Source organism: Camelina sativa, chromosome 15 (assembly GCF_030686135.1).
Source record: "Camelina sativa cultivar CO46 ecotype springtype chromosome 15, ASM3068613v1".
Taxonomy (NCBI): Eukaryota; Viridiplantae; Streptophyta; class Magnoliopsida; order Brassicales; family Brassicaceae; genus Camelina; species Camelina sativa.
Window position 1 is genome coordinate 11,066,130 of NC_141894.1, and position 16,531 is coordinate 11,082,660.

The window sequence follows — 16,531 nt, forward strand, 5'->3', positions numbered from 1 at the left end:
TTTAGATTTCTAGTGTTATGTTTACATTTGCAGAATCGTTCATGGATGATATAGTAAGGCTAGCTAATAATCATGTGTTATAGGTCTTCAACCAAAGTTCATGGATGAGATAGTAAGACTAGCTACTGATCAAATAGAAACAGAGGATCAATTGACAAAATTAACAGAGCTTCAAAACGAAGCAGATGACTCTTAACACAACATAGTCAGGATATTCCTGGTCCACGTAATATCAACTCGATCCACATCCTTTACCAGGTTACTCTTATTCCCACAAACCTGTTTGATGCATGCGCATGTTGATAAGCTCCAATTTAGATTTTTTTGTTACTGTAAAGAGGAGCTCTTGCTTATCACTAACCTTAAGAGTTTTTGTTTTGCATTTAGAGTGTTCTAAATCCGTATTATATAATCCATGATATAATGGAAGTCAGATTTGTTAAGTTTTGTCTTAGATTGTTGGTGACATTTATTAATTAAACAATTTTGTAGATACTTTTTTCTGGATAATTAGTATAAATGGTAATAAAATTTCATTACAATTGGCTTCAGTACTCAGTAGTATGTTTACGTTAATTAACTAGTAAAAGTTGGTTTTTACTTTTATATAAGGTCAGGTTCCAATGAGGAAAAAAAAACATAAAAACTGACGCTAAAAATTGACGTAATTATCTATCGTTAAGTTTAACGTCGGTTCTATAACCGAAGTAATATAATTTTACGTCATTACTTGATAGTAGTTCAAGAAAGCGGTCTAGGCGGCTGCCTAGGCGCCGTCTAGGCGCTAGGCGCTCAGCAGACGCCTAGATGACCGCCTAAACCGCTTAAAATTACTAAATTTTATTTTAATATTTATTTTTGATTTTTTACTACATATATTTAAATTATTAAGTTTTATATCTATACATGTGTAATTATACACGTTTAGATGTTGTTTATATAACTTAAAAAATGTATTTTTCTTACTTTTGGTTATAATTTATAATTTATTATTTTTCTAACATATATTTTTACATAATTTCATATATATAGTGTTTTATTTTGTAAACGTCTAAACCGCCTTAAAACCGGCTAAGCCCCAATTAAGCGTTTTAGGCGCTAGGCGTTGGGTCACCGTCCAGATACCGCCTAGCGCTTTCTTGAACACTGCTTGATACCCCTGTTTTAGAAATCGCTAGGCGCTAGTCAGGCGGACGGGATGGGCCTAGCGCCTAGCGAGAAAATCAGAGATTAAACGGGAATTAATCGGGGACTAGTTTTAGGGTTATTCTATTAAATTAATAATAAAATAAGATATATAGTACTAAATATATGTATAATTCTGTTTATGTGAAAAGAAAAATATCAAATAAAATATAAAACTATAGTATTATCTTTAAAATGACAGTAAACACATAAAAACGTAATTTTTAAAAAAAAAAAAATATGATTTTAGTTAATAGTTTGTATATTAATTATTGTAAAACATCTAAAATTCGTAATTTCAATGTCTAAATAACAAAAATATATATATATGATTTATATTTGGCTTCAACAATAATTGGTATATACAAAATTAAGCGGAAAGTAATCAGATTGGATGATATAATCGGATAATCGATGCTAGGCGAGGATTAGTCATTAATCGAGGTGGAGAGGGTGGGTCTAGCGATTTTGCGGGGCGTAATCGGTGCTAGACGGGAATTTTTAAAACATACGACGCTTTTAACAATGACGCTAATATATTTAAGTCAGTTTATAACTGACGTTAGCACCTAAATCAACCGACGTTAAAGTCCGTATTTTTTGTAGTTTTCATCAATAAGCCATATTAACCGACAACGAAACTAGATCAGTTGCAGATTTACAATTGAAGAGGCTATGCTTTTTGATTCTCTATATGTGATAATGTGACTTATGCAGCACTACACCAACCATTTGGTTGGTTAATAGTTTTTTTTTATTATTCCTTTACAATATAATAGGTGTTACAAAAAAAGAAAGAAAATAAGAAAAATAACACATTTACACAAGTATGCCAAAACGTGAACATGTTTTAGTAGTTTTATTTCTTATGTTTTGTCAAAAAATAATTAGAATTACTTTATTAATAGGCCAGCTAATAGCAAAATCTTAATACAAAACAAGCAAGAGAAAATGACACATAATATTTCTAAAAGGTTTTTATACTGATAATTTCATCCTAAAATACTTTTTGATTAAAATGAAATTAGAAATTACATGAAAGATACTACAAATATAAATAAAATAATACTTACGTTAAAATGAATCAAAAAAAAAAACAAATGAGAAACTTACTATTTAAAAAAACATCATAAGATATAATAAAACATTATAGTACTTTTGTATTATTATATATTAAAAAAACATAAAATGATTTAAAGCAGATGACATAAACACACCCGCGCTACGCGCGGGAACCTAGTTATATTTAAAAATCCAAAATATTGTTACTTTCTCAATAGATTATGTACTATATTTAGTCTATTAATATTATTTTTTGAGTGAAATGTGTTGTTTGATCTAAAATACAAATACAAGAAAATATCCAAAAAACAAATATATACTCTATTTGTTTAAGTTTCTATATATTATTAGAGGAAGTAATACTAGAAAATAAGTATAATGTTAAAAATAATAATGATCTACATATCTCAATGTTTGAAAGCTAAAAATTTAGGATTAAAGTAAATATAGTATTTAATTAAGTAATATTTGCTATGTTTTTGTTAAAAAAAATTAATGTTACACACATCAAATCATATATCTTATTATATAAATTTTGGTTTCAAATGTACTCATTAACAAGATCGTGACACATGTTAATTGTATTGATAATATGTTGACATGTCTGAATTCTAAATTTACTTAAATATCTAACAATTAAAAATAGAAAAGTTCTAAACTTATCATAAAAAGAAAATCTATACATAAGTAACAACAAATAATTATTTTTATATATAAAAATATATATTAAAACTAATTTCTAACTATTAATCTAATTTAATGAATTTTTTTTTAATGTATATAATAAGATTAGATATATATATATATATATATATAAATTATGGTTTCAAAGTTAGCCATTAACATTATTGCTTATATATACAAAAAGAAATTAAACTAGTTTTTAACTGTTAACCTAATTTTACTTGTATTTTTGTAATTATTTAATAAGATATATAAAACTAGGTTCAAATTTAGCTATTAACATGATTGCGACAAGTGTCAAGTCTATCAATAAGATTTTGACACATGACAAAAAATTAGCAAAGGAAAACATACTATTTCTTTTTTTGACCAAACATTAATTAAAATAGAATTCCAAGATTGGTCGCCCAAACCGGAAAAGAAAATAGTTTACAAAAAAAAAATCATAAAGATGAGGTCTCGAAGATCTAGCAAGACAATCATCAATCAAATTAGATGCATGTGGGAGATGGAGTAAATAGAGGGAATGACTCTTTGAGCATGGTGAAATCATCCAACAAGTTCAAAAAAAAGGCGGCCAATCTTCAGGGGCCTGCACCATCGCTAGTAGCTCAGCACAATCCGTCTCGAAACTATGTCACATCAATCCCCCAGAGAGAATACACTCCATAGCCCATAACAGTGCTTCTTGTCCCAAATGGTAAGGTCTGCTCCTCACCATTACAACACCACTATCCCGAACCTGAATGGATATCTGTTACTTTCCAAGAGCCATCAATCTAGCACCGAGGAGAAGAATCCCAATCAGCCAAGGGAATAGAAGTGTCCGACAAATTCTATGAAAAAGAGTGTGCCTGTTCCCATAAACAATCTTGTCTAATGTTTGTTTGATCTCTATCTTGTATTCATTAGAACAAAAAAATATTGTGTTTCAGCAAATAACAACGTGTGTCAACCAGCTAATAAAACAAGTTCGATACATTCACCAAACTCTACAACTCAACTTACGCAGGTAACAATACAATCCTTCTTAACAAAAACATGAATTTTTGAACCCTAGAAAAATGTATAGGTATGAGTTGGTTAGAGACGATTTTAAAATAGAAAGTTTGTTGGGAAAAGATTGTATTTTAACTTACTTGTACATTAGCGAGGACCATGTCAAATGTCTCTCTAAAAGTTGTGGTGTAAGTTTTCCACGCATACAGTACTCGGACTTGCACTCTCCAGGATGTCTTGTAGGGCTTGATATCATTGAGGAAAGCAACTGCTTGCGCCATTAGGTAGTACCAAAAAAAATACTCTGAGTTTTGATATTTAGAGTAGGTATTTGTTTGTTGTGATGAAATTAGAATGAGTGTAGAGTATATCTATTTATATTGAAGTTGGTAACATAGGGTATCCTAGTGATTGGGTGGTGTTAATCTTGTAGTGAAAGTATTTTGAAGATTTTTTGGTATTAAATTAGGTATGTGACTATGTTCTATGTTTATTTTCGTTGTTTTGGTAATTGTATTGTAGCAAATATGTTAATCGGACGCTGATTATATGATGAGTTGATGACTGGAGGATTATTAATCCAAATTTCAATGATTTGTACTGTGTGATTTGGGCAGATATCAAAATTTAAATGTATGCCATAATAACTGATCTTTTATGGATAGTTTTATGTTGTATTGCTCGATTAGTAAGAACTATTACGTTTTTGTCTGTTTTGCAGGATTCATCCATATACGTTAGGCCCAATATATATAAGAACATATTTTAAAAATAGTATGACCCATTTTGGAATCAAGATCCATGCAGCTGGATAGACTGTCAGATTATCGGGTGGGCAATCAGATAAACACGCAGACCCTATAGCTAAAATCCAATTTTTAACTTTTTATAGTCAACTTTTTCCTTCTTGATTTCAATAAAGTGTCTCCTTTCTTAATAATTCAATGACAATTTGAGTAATTAGATCATAAATTTTGGACATTTTCCAATTTATAATTTTCTTAATTATAAAAATATATTATCTTCTTTCTCTTAACATCCTTTTGATTAGATTATAAGGGCATCTCCAAGAGATACTCTATCCCCTCAAATTTGAAGTTTTATGTCCTCCAAGAGATACTTCAATACTTCATAATTTGGAGTTTTGAACAGTGACAATCCATATTTGAAGTATCACTGTTCAAAACTCCAAATTTGAAGTTTCATCTTTCTTTTTTGCATTTCAATCTCTAGATTTATGTATCTTATAAATAATTTCATAAATTATGTTTTTTAATTATTTTAGTCCTAAAATTTTATCACTTCAAAGTATTTCACATATATTATTATAAATTTAATTGTTACATATGAAATTAATTAAATATGTTTTAAATAAATTTAAAATATTAATATTATAAAAGTTTTAGTGTATGTTTAAGAGTTATAAAATATTATCTGTTTTATTGTATTATAAAGTTATAAAATATTATATGTTTTAGAGTTATATAATATTATATGTTTTAATGTATTATATATTATAAAATATTAAAATTAATATTTTAATGTATATTTTAGAGTTATTTATAAAAGTTTTATGACTTTAAAGTAATTATGAATAATATAAGGACTATAATGTAAAATACTTATTTTAAAGACTTCATATATAAAGTATACTCTTAGAGAAAAATAGCTTCGTACTTCATTTTTGAAGTTTGCATACTTCATTTTTAAAGTATCTCTTGGAGATGCCCTAAATTGTTTATATAGTCATTAAAGAAAACACTCCTTAAACAATTAGAAGGATAATAAATACAATTGAAAAATAACAGATTGTCGTTGTGCTAGTTTGGTTGCAATTTATCAGCTACTTGGTTGCAATTTATCAGCTACTTGGTTGCAATTTATCAGTACCAATATATATTTTCTTTTTTTTATCAAACGATATGGAGGCATTCCCCAGAACCAAATTTAACAAGAATACAAGGAAAGATAGGAGCAAACGATATAAGGAGCTTGAGAGCTTTGAACCAATTGCTGGCTAGCAAACTAGAACCTGTGAGGTCAAGGCATATCGATGCAGCTTCCATGATCGGGTTAATGGAAGGGAAAGTGGCCATTGTCTTGAGTAGAAGACTGGGTGGCGATGAGAAGGTCAAAGCTGAAGGTCTCACTTGGATGAGAGGGACTACACGAGGTAGGGCTTTGCCAAGGGTGCAAACGGGGTTGAAACCGCTCTGAAAACCTGTCACTACAACTGTGATTGCGGTTCTAAGGTTGGCTGGGAGATGCTTGAAGAGGTTGTGGTAACCATTATTCCTTTGAATGATAATCATAATGCCACTATTCTTCAAGGTTATAGGCGGGGACTTCAAAAAGTAGATGTTCTGCAATATTGAGAGCTTAGTAAAAGGGGGTGATGGAGAAAACAACCTGGTGAACCATCGGTAACCCCCTCTCCGTAGATGTGGGATAATAATACTGAGGTTTAAGTCTGTGTTATCTCTATGGGTGTCATCTCTGGACAATTCTAACAGCAGGGTTTTCCAAGGACTCTTGTACCAAACTAGTCTCCAAGTTGTCTTAAGATTCAAGAGCAGTCTTCGAACTAATGAAGTTCTTAAGTAATGCAACTGTTGACTGGTAAGTGAAAGAGTGGAGTTCAGACCAAACCTGTTTAATTGATGGGGATGAGAGAGTCGAAAACTTGGTGATAAGCAAAACATAGTAGCAACAGACGTAAGCAACATAATCCGCCGGACTAGTGGGTCAAATTTCCTAGTGTGGCTCGGCATTGCAGTCCTCCAGACCAAAGTAAACAACTGACCTCGACGCAAGGGGATAACAAGCCAATCAGAAGAGACCAAGAATCTGCTTTCGAGAAAATCTCGACTTGACCAAGCAGAGTAAGCTGGTACTAAAGATTTAGAACTTGATGTAGTGTTAGCACAAACTAAACTGAGTAGAGAGACCCTACACTCAGAAGCAACATGTCGAGTACGATCCACCAAACAGAGGACACAAATGTCTAAAGGGGTTGGGTTCAATATAGCTATAATAGATCGAGATATTTTCCAGTTCAGGGACAAGCCAATTGACCCATATAGACTAGCTACCAGGATTTTGGTTAGATATTGAAGAGCAAACCTGGACCAGATCGAAAACAAAGGTGAGCTAGGGAACGCCAAGGATGCGGGTTTCAAAGTCAAGATCTTCACTTGCTCTAGTGTCAAAACAGAGCTCTCGTCCAGCTGCAGCCAAGCAAAGCACTTGGTGAGAGGAATTGAATCCAAGGAGCGGAGAGTTGTTGTGGTTGACAATAATAGGAGACGGAAAGATCGACATAAACCGTAGTAATTGAGGCATTCACGGGTCTCGGAGAACGCGTATGGTGGCTGGAACCACGAAGGAGGGAGCACACCGGGAGGGTTCATCGGAGACTGAGTCAGAGGAAGGGGAAGATGAAGCTGAAGCATGAACAGAGCTGAGAGCTGAGCTCTCGAAAGGACTCCGGCGGAACTAGGAAAGAGACCAAGAGGAATAAGAGAACAAAGGACGTAGCAAAGGAGAAAGGAGGTTGAGAGAACCCGACGCCGGCGAGCCAAAGCCCTACGGATAAGGATGGTGGTAGCGACGCCTCGGTAATGGTGTCTGGAAAAAAATAAATTAGGGCGAACTGAGCGCCTGTTGGTACACCACCAATATTATTTATTTTCAATATTTCCTTCAATAATTTGATCGTAGCAACGTAGCGTAGTGTTCATATTGACACATGATTATTAGGCATGTCTTTTATCCGTTAAATGACAAATGATCTATAGATAATCATTTTTTTCTTTTTTTTTCTTTTTTCCTACAAGTTCATACGTATATTTCTTTTTTTTGGTAGAACAGAGGGAGTTAGACTCCCTATTTTATTAATGAATTAAAACTTAAATACAAACATGTCTCGAAATCACATGACCAACAGAATCTTGCAATATAATTGCTGCAACACTCGAAGGACTAGAATCAAACAAATGCAAACCTAGCTGTAAAGAGAACGCATAGTTTGCTAATCCGTCAGCAAGACGATTAGCCTCCCTATGCACGTGTACAATACGGACCACCCAGTCCCTAGAAATAAAGCCATGGTACAAGCGTACCAGAAAAAACAACGGATGAGCCTCGTTGATCCCTGTCCGGAGAAAACCCACCATAGTCTCTGAATCCACCTCCAACTCAAGCCGCTCCACCCGGTTCTCCCAAGCAATAACCAGGCCATAGTAAACGCCCCAAAGTTCAGCCATCAGAGCTGAGCAAATACCGATGTGTAAAGAAAAGCCAGCTTTCCACTCCCCCATCGCATTTCGCAATACACCCCCTGCAGCAGCCAATCCCGGGTTGCCTTTTGATGCCCCATATGTATTCACCTTCCACCATCCATCCGGTGGGTAGGACCAACTTATCAAACGTTCCTCCCTCAAGGGGACCTTCGAACATTGCCTATGTGCCCGATGAGCAGCTCCAACCTCAACCGCTAAGTCTTTTAAAAACCTCACCCAATCCCGGCATTTACCTCATACGTATTATAGTTTGGTGACTTATCTAGTTGTAGACACATCCGTATCAAATTATTCATCAAAACGAAAATGGAAATTACAATATAAATTGCTGTAGTGGATTTTCCAACCTTTACACGTTTTAATACCTTTGTCCATGTTAAATAAAGTTTGACTTAAGCCCAACAAAATTAATATGAAGCTTATTGCTTCATTTTGATTGTTCTAGATAGGTGATTTTAAGCCCATTTATTCTAAAATTGAGAAAATGTTTTAAGAGGAAAATGACATGAATTAAAACAGATTTATAATAGGTTGACATATAATGAGTTGTATTATTTGAAATGTTTTCACTGGTGTCAACTTCAGAAAAATCTAAAATGCTGAATTGTTAGATAAACATTCAAGTTTTATTGTATTGATTAGTATTATTTTTTCGATAGAGATCTTCAAGCACGAAGAGAGATTTCACAAAATTGCCAAATCAAAAGACTAATAAAAAGATCTGCTTCATGTCAAAAAAAAAGGCGAACTCTATTCTGAGGATTCGGGATTACCAGAGAACAACATACACTTTAATACTTTTATAGACCAAACAAAAGTATTAATACAACATTGTGAATATTTTTTCCATATTAGATCAAATCACATAACAAAGATATCTCCACATCTGCTCCTTTTGATCCTTCCTCTGTTCAGCAATATCATCAAAACACCAATCTTTAGAAGTTGAAGATCAAAAAAACTGATCAAGACCGCTAAGTTTAGTTATTTCTTCAGTCCATCATTAGTGCAAAAGCCGCGACAGTTGCAAAAACAAGGGACATGAAGACGCTGATACCGCGTCTATGTCCTGAACTCTTCTTCGGGAAATGTTTTGGAAGCGCACATTCTTCTCCATTGAAGAAAAGCCTAGTTGGGAAACCGTCGCCTCCTGGAATATTCAGTCCTTTGATGTTCTTCTTGGAAAAGGAGATGACAGATTGTTGCTTTCCGGGCACGGGAGGGTCTCTTAAGGGATTTGTTCCGTTAACTTGACCGACAAGATAGTTCATATCACGCAAGCCTTGGAAGATAACAGTTCGATTGTTTGGTGGAACACGTGTTCCATTAAAGGAGTAAACGTTTTCATATCCTGGACTCGCTTTTCCCATATCCATCGCCACAAACCAATCCTCGAACGCGAAATTTCTCCAATTGAAAACGGTTAACCTCGCGGTCCAACCGTTTTTGTAATCCGTGCTAACGTGCCAGTTAATGCTGACTCCGCAGTTATCCGGACAAGGAAGTTTCTTTGGTACTGGCATGTGGTTTTGTTTAGCCCAAGCTCTAGCCTTTAGGGTTCGGTTATCGAACGGAACAAGGAGGGCGTCTGGAGGAAGGAGGAGAGGGTTACGGTGAGCGTCGCAAGTGTCAGTATCAATGTCGTTGCATCCGCAAGCACAAGTGTTGCAAGGAACTGCAGAGTTGTTGTAAAAGGCAGAGAAAGATACACAACATCTTGAGGCTTGTGCTTTGGGTTTGGTTATGTTGCAGACCACTTGCCAGCTGGCGATTGCGTAGGTTATAGCCAGAAGACCGCTAGGATCTGGGAACTGAGATGGATCGACCCGAACCGGTGGCCCACATTTGTACTGCGGATTGAGAATACCGTCGATTTTCCAGTTCAGAGGTGGGTGCAGAGCTGTTCTGTTTAGGTCAGGAGGCAACTTGAAAACCTAACAAATTGAGAGAAAACAAAAACTTGAAGACCCTAAAAATTCTGCGGAATTGTAATATATTTAGACAAAAGAGAATACTAAACCTGCAACTGAAACATCGATCGAGCTTTCGAAGGATCCATTAAAGGTGGTAAGAGAGTTCCGTTTTTGCAACAGAAAGGTAGCTTTCCCACTACTTCATCGTCCTTCTTGTCAGGAGGCAAATCAGAAATGGCTGGTTTCTTCTGACAATTCATGACCTTAGAGAAATCTAAGTCACCGTAATACTGTCCGGCTTTGCTGTAAAGGCATTCAGATGGATCTTTCTTGTGAGTGTAAGCTCCTCGCATAGTGTTTATAAACTCTCCTCGCATCCATTCAAATGTTAGGTTCCAACGGTCTAATCGTCCGAGCGGATTATCGTTGTCGATGGTCACTTGGGCTAAGTAGTTGCTGTCGAACGATTGCAGAACATCGTAGATTATGCTCAGATCACCGTTCCTTCTCGCTGCAAACTTTGTCTTTGGTCCAGTCTTGTTCTTGACCTTAGGGTTTCTCTTGCAACAAACGTGCATACTACCTCCTGCGCAAGATAACAAAACTCACCGTTTTATAATCACATTAACCGTTTTAAAAATCAAATAGTACTATTTAAAGATTTTGATTCACAAATTGCATATGCATTTAAAACGAATTGAGTATTGTGATATAACCTTTTCTTGTAGCGGCAGGGCATTCCCAACCATCGTTGGTGAGCTTAATAGTTCTTGGCATGGGTGTGGCCCCTTTTGCAACCCCGAAAAGAGTTCCGGTGATCTCGATATTGGTAGATATCTGAGTGAAATCACCGGCGGTTTCAATAGAGGTTTTCAAATCCATGTTTGGCGAGCCAATGAACGTGGTTCCATTGCTGGCGTCCAGAGGATAATCGCCGTCCATAGGAGTTACACCGGTCGCAGAAACGATCAGCTCTTTGTGACGGAACCCTATGAACATTTGCCAGCCTTTTAGCTCTTCCTTACCGGCGTTTACAATCATCGCATTCGCTTTAAACGCCCACGATTGCGCGGTCACGTTCTTGACGTGCGGATACTCTCTTTCGCGGCTACCGAAGTTGTAGCTCATGAAAATACCGTTGCAACGCGCCATTTCAGGCGTAGGCTCAGCTCCTCCTGCTCCGTCCTCGCCCGGGGTTCCATAATCTTGGCCGTTGCAAAGAACAAGAATTGATGATAACAAAACCAATAGACTTAGAGAATAGCGTATATCCCAAGGTATCTTCATCCCTGTTTTAACTTCGATAACCCTCATCGTTTTCAATATTTTTTTCTTCCTTCTTCCCCACCGCCTTGTGATTACACGAACCGCAAGGCAGCGAGAGAAAGAAAAACAACAAAACAAGGAATCAACTAAGCCTTTTAACAAAGGCGAAGATTGATCAACAATTAAGGGTTAGTGTGAAGAACCTGTATAAAGATCAAAAACTCAAAGAAACGAAGATGGTTGGAAAAGAAGATGTCTTAATATCGGCCTCTGGTTTTATTTGGTGGTCACGCGGAGAGACATGTAAGAATGTGTGTTAAGGCAATTGCTAATTTTGGACTTAAGAGAGAGTTTTCATATTTGTTTCTTAACTAAAAAAACCGCTTCGATTATTTTAAATGTAACAAACTATTTACTTGGTGGATTCCAGAAAAATTTGGATTCTAGTTCAGTTCCATTTCAGAAATTTTGACTTTTCAAAAAAAAAAAAATTCGAAATATGGATTCGTAGTATAACTCAGTCTAATAGATTTTAAGTAATATAAATCATATATATGTATATATATATATATATATATATATTCATATGTTTGTTAATTTTTTGGTTCATTTTCAATTCGATAGTAGTTTTTGAATTTTATAATTATCAATTAATTCGATTTACCTTGAAATTTCTAGCTTGAATTTACCAAAAAAATTTACATATAGTGTGGATTGCTCATTGCCATTGATTGTGGGTGTATATCTCAAAAATCAGTGTGGGTGATCGAGATAAAATTTCTTAGAAAATGTAGCACTTACAAAATTATATTAAATAAGTTACTGAAATTTGAATTATGATTAGTGTTGCTAATTAGGTTCAAGGCATGAGAGCCCATCCAAATCGACCCGACTCCTAGATATATACAGTATACAGTTTAGTCAAAGAGTCTTGGGCCAGGTCATTTTGAGTCGGAATTATTTTCATTTTTTCCCCACCAAATGCAACCATTTAATAAATACAATATCTTTATAATATGGTCAGTAATATGAGAATAATAAATTTGTCCACTAGGCCACACTGACAACACGAACAACAAAAAACAAAGAACACTAGCTAGTCTCACCATTTTTATTAGATTTTTTTTATTCAAAAAAAAAAAAGTAGAGTTTCTTACACTTTCTTGGTGTTAAGGTTCATTTCAGTAATGCTTTTATATTTCTCAAAGGAAAACAGAAATAGAAATGGAAGAAAGATTCGGTTTTCTGTTATTTAACATCCCTATTTATTTCCAGGTTTGGTCCTTTTCTACTAATCCAATTTTTTATGGTTTATTTATTTAACTTATCCCATTTATATTCTTACGTTCATTAGTTTATTTTGCTTCTCTTTTTGGCTAAACGCGTGTGTGTGTGTCCTACCGGGTCGTCTCTTTTGAGTCAACTTGTAATATCATCCAATCAACAAAGCAAAGAATCTATATAAACATCTTCGTCATCTTTCAGACAAACAAAACAAAAACAAATTCTTGAAAACAACACAAAATGGATCAAGACACAGAACGTGGAAGAAGCTGTTGTGGTTGCTGCTTGAGCTTCATCTTCACAGCTGGTCTCACCTCTCTCTTCTTATGGCTCAGCCTCCGTGCCGACAAACCCAAATGCTCAATCCAAAACTTTTACGTTCCTGCCCTCAACAAAACCCTGAATTCACGAGTCAATACCTCTCTCAACTTCATGGTTCGTTGTGACAATCCAAACAGAGACCAAGGAGTCTACTACGACGATGTACGCCTTACCTTATCCACGGCCAACACGACCAAGACCAATTCCTCTGCTCCTCCTGTCTTTGTTGGTAACTACACAGTGCCTAAGTTCTACCAAGGACACAAGAAGAAGGCCAAGAAGTGGGGTCAGGTTTCGCCTTTGAACAATCAGACGGTTTTACGAGCGGTTTTTCCTAATGGATCGGCGGTTTTCAGGTTGGATCTGAGGACTCAGGTGAGATTCAAGATTATGTTTTGGAAAACCAAGAGGTACGGGATTGATGTTGGTGCTGATGTTGAAGTCAACGGTGATGGAGTTAAAGCTCATAAGAAAGGGATTAAAATGAAGAAATCTGATTCTTCTTTTCCATTACCAAGAAGCTCTTTCCCTATTTGTGTTTTGATGAATTTGCTAGTCTTCTTCGCTATTCGTTGATTGAAGGTCTCTTGGATTTTATTTTGATTTTCATATTGTTGATTTTTAATTATTGACTCTTTCTATCATGAGTTTTTTTGTTGTGTGTTAGCTCCAGTTTCTTCATATTAGTTCGACCAATGACTTTTATTCCCTTTGTTGTTTTTGTTTGTTTCAACTATGTATTAGTTCCCATCAACCAAATTCTATTTGAAATCCAATTATCCATTTTTAAATGTACAAGATTCAGTTATATATATGTTGAGGCTTCAAATCAATGAACAATAAGAACGTACCACCAAAAGAATGTACATAACTAGGATGTTGGCCCGTGCATTACCGCACGGGAAAGTGAAATTTAAAATGATTAATATTGTGAATTTCACATTTCGAGTGAAACTTTTTTGGTAATTTTTTTAATGTATAATATAAAAGTTATAAAATATTTGTTATATATATAAAAATGAAAAATCGATTCAGTGACAATAAGAGAATAATATCTTCGACATGTGGCATTTAATACTTTCTCGATATAGTTAATAAACCAAGAGAGAAGCAGCCTCGTATGTATTTCGATTGATAATGATCAACAACAAAGACAATTTCTAATAGCGAATTAAGAAAGGATATCAATATATAGCACCACATGGTTGGAGACAAACATAAGTGAAATTTTATATATGGTTAAAAGTAATGTTCATAGTAAATCAAGCTCTAAAAAAGGCTAACTTTTGTGTGTGACAACATAAAATATAATAACATTGAAATGAATCTTTGGCTTTTTAATCAGCAGAAAGCAATAGTAAGAAGTGAAAACGATCAAATTTAATGAGAAAAAAAAAGAATTTAGGATGAATTACAAATATTAAATTTCAATTTAGGATTTCACCTCCCCGTGCGGCAACGCACGGGTCGCTTTCTTAGTGTACATAATAGAAATATAACAGTGAATATATATAACCGCTCAAATATGGAAAGGGAACACTGCACTTACGAATTTTTATGTATTCTAAATAAAGTTATCCATTTTTAAATGTACAAGATTCAGTTATATATATGTTGAGGCTTCAAATCAATGAACAATAAGAACGTACCATCAAAAAAATGTACATGATATAAATATAACATTGAATCAGCCCCGGCTCTAGGCATGTGCCAGAGGTGCTAGAGCACAGGGTCCATTCAAATTTTTGTTTTTTTTCTTCACAAAAAAGGGTCCAAAAATTTTTACTTCAAAAAAACATAAGGAAAATGGCCCTTTTTCTATTTTCCAGCTCAGGGACCACAATTTTCTTGAGCCGGGACTACATTGAATATATATAACCGTTCAAATATGGAAAGGGAACATTGCACTTACGAATTTTTATGTATTCCAAATAAAATTATCCATTTTTAAATGTACAAGATTCAGTTATATATATGTTGAGGCTTCAAATCAATGAACAATAAGAACGTACCACCAAAAAAATGTACATAATAGAAATATAACATTGAATATATATAACCGTTCAAATATGGAAAGGGAACACTGCACTTACGAATTTTTATGTATTCCAAATAAAATTACTAGATCATTTGATACTTCTATTGCCATAACGAATAAACCATTTATGTATTTTTATCTAACAAAATTGATCGACCAAAGGTCAATAGAAATCACATGCTTCATAGAGAAAAGGGGATATTTGGATAATACAATATTTTGGGGGTTGTTGTTATCTTACCTCTTCTTGTGTCAGTACGACAATAACTTAAATTACAAGTTAAAATAATAAACCAATCGCAATGTTGAATAAACAAGTGTGCTAAATATATATTTAGTATGACTTCTGCTTTGGGAATAGTTCCTAGTCTTTGTTAAATATCAATTTTGTTTGTGCCATGAAAAGTTGAAATCTACTATATATCTTTCTCACTATATTATAGTGACCATTACTTTGTCGAGATTTGAGTTTCTCACTATAACATATTTTTCATCTTTCACCAAAAAAAAAAAAGTATCAAGAACTTGAAAACAAAAAATGGTGGATCGAGAAGAAGAACTTGGAAAAGAAATTTGTAGCTGCTTCTTGAAGTTCATTTTCACAGTTGGTCTCTCTTGTCTCGCCATATGGCTCTATCTCCGTGCCGGCAAACCCAAATGCTCAGTCCAAAACTTTTACGTTCCCGCCCTCAACAAAACCCTGAACTCACGTGACAATACCACTCTCAGCTTCATGGTTCGTTGCGACAATCCAAACAAAGTCCTAGGAATCTACTACGACGATGTCCACCTGACCTTCTTCACCACCAACACGACGACCAAGACCAACTCCTCTGCTCTTGTCTTTGTTGGTAACTACACAGTGCCTAAGTTCTACCAAGGGCACAAGAAGAAGGCCAGGAAGTGGGGTCAAGTATTGCCTTTGAACAACCAGACGGTTCTACGAGCGGTTTTGCCTAATGGGTCGGCGGTTTTCAGGTTGGATCTGAAGACTCGAGTGAGATTCAGGAGTGTGTTTTGGAAATCTAAGAGCCGTGGGATTAATGTGGGTGCTGATGTCGAAGTCAACGGTGATGGAGTTATAGCTCAAAAGAAAGGGGTTCAAATGAAGAAATCTATTTTGACAAAGTACAATATGACTGACGAAGGGATCGATGTTAGTGCTGATGATCTTGGTGGTGGAGCCGATGATCGTAAGAAAGGGACTAAAACGATGAAATCTGATTCTTCTTTTCCATTATCAAGAAGCTCTTTCCCGATTTGTGTTTTGATGAATTTGCTAGTCTTCGTTGCCATTCGTTAAATGGTTCACTGATGGTCTTGAATTTTTATTTTGTTTTGATTCTCAAATTGTTGTTTTGATTAGTATTTTTTTTTTTTTTGTCGCGTGTTAGCTCCATTTTCTTCATATTAATTCCACCAATGAATCATTTATTCCTTTTTTCATATATTTTCCCATCAACCAATTCTATTTGAAA

General features: G+C 34.8%; 2 protein-coding genes and 1 pseudogene across 3 annotated transcripts; 2 read left to right on the forward strand and 1 right to left on the reverse strand.

Moving 5' to 3' along the window:
• Positions 1-8,960: 8,960 nt before the first annotated feature.
• LOC104746474 (COBRA-like protein 10) lies at positions 8,961-11,768 on the reverse strand. Its single transcript, XM_010467957.2, has 3 exons — positions 10,861-11,768; positions 10,252-10,730; positions 8,961-10,165 (listed from the first exon to the last, which is right to left on the reverse strand). The coding sequence occupies exons 1-3, from the start codon at positions 11,456-11,458 to the stop codon at positions 9,224-9,226; spliced, it is 2,019 nt and encodes a 672-aa protein (XP_010466259.2). The 5' UTR covers positions 11,459-11,768; the 3' UTR covers positions 8,961-9,223.
• Positions 11,769-12,756: 988 nt separating this feature from the next.
• LOC104746475 (protein NDR1-like) lies at positions 12,757-13,806 on the forward strand. Its single transcript, XM_010467958.3, has one exon. The coding sequence runs from the start codon at positions 12,935-12,937 to the stop codon at positions 13,589-13,591; it is 657 nt and encodes a 218-aa protein (XP_010466260.1). The 5' UTR covers positions 12,757-12,934; the 3' UTR covers positions 13,592-13,806.
• A 1,704-nt stretch (positions 13,807-15,510) lies between these two features.
• LOC104746476 (protein NDR1 pseudogene) lies at positions 15,511-16,531 on the forward strand (annotated as a pseudogene). Its single transcript, XR_015582802.1, has one exon. The product of XR_015582802.1 is annotated as a protein NDR1 pseudogene (transcript).